General features: G+C 65.9%; 1 protein-coding gene across 1 annotated transcript in view; it reads left to right on the forward strand.

The window, feature by feature from the left end:
• Positions 1-625, forward strand: part of AGAP2 (ArfGAP with GTPase domain, ankyrin repeat and PH domain 2) — a gene marked incomplete at its 5' end in the record, with an annotated part of 8,580 nt that overhangs the window by 3,819 nt on the left and 4,136 nt on the right. Inside the window, one exon of the mRNA XM_017728685.1 lies at positions 6-268. Coding sequence (XP_017584174.1) covers positions 6-268 — 263 coding nt within the window. The remainder of the gene's footprint in view (positions 1-5; positions 269-625) is intronic.

The raw sequence follows: 625 nt of genomic DNA on the forward strand, positions 1-625 counted from the left end.
TGCCGTCCACCCCCAATGTGAGCCACCGGGAGCTGCGCAGCGAGACCCCGGCCCCGCTGGGGACCCCCAGCTCGCTGCACCGCGGGGCCAAGCGCCGCACCAGCCTCTTCGCCGTGAGTGCCCCCTGCCAGGGGGGTGGCACGGGGGGGCGTCTCAGTTGTCCCCTTGGCATGGTGGTGGTGGTGACACAGGGAGATATGACATCCAGGGTGTCCCCTTGGCAGGGTGGTAGCAGTGGGGGGACATTGTCACCCAGAATGTCACCCTGGTAGGGTGGTGGCAGCAAGGGACATATGGCACCTGAGGTGTCACCTGGCAGGGTGGTGACATTGAGGGGCATGTGGCATCTCAGTTGTCCCCTTGGCATGGTGGTGGTGTCACTCAGGGACACGTGGGCACCGAGGGTGGGGATGGGCACCCAGAATGTCCCCAGCACGGGGCTTCTGATGTGTCCTCTAGCAGGGTGCTGGGCACACATGGCATCCATAGTGTCCCCTTGACCTGGTGGTGGTGGCACAGTGGGACACGTGGGCACCCAGGGTGTTCCCACCACGAGGCCACAGTGGTGGGGACAGTGGCACCCCAATGTCCCCCCCACCAGGCTCCAGCAGTGGGGGGGCATGTG

Source organism: Corvus brachyrhynchos, unplaced genomic scaffold, assembly GCF_000691975.1.
Source record: "Corvus brachyrhynchos isolate BGI_N302 unplaced genomic scaffold, ASM69197v1 scaffold193, whole genome shotgun sequence".
NCBI lineage: Eukaryota > Metazoa > Chordata > Aves > Passeriformes > Corvidae > Corvus > Corvus brachyrhynchos.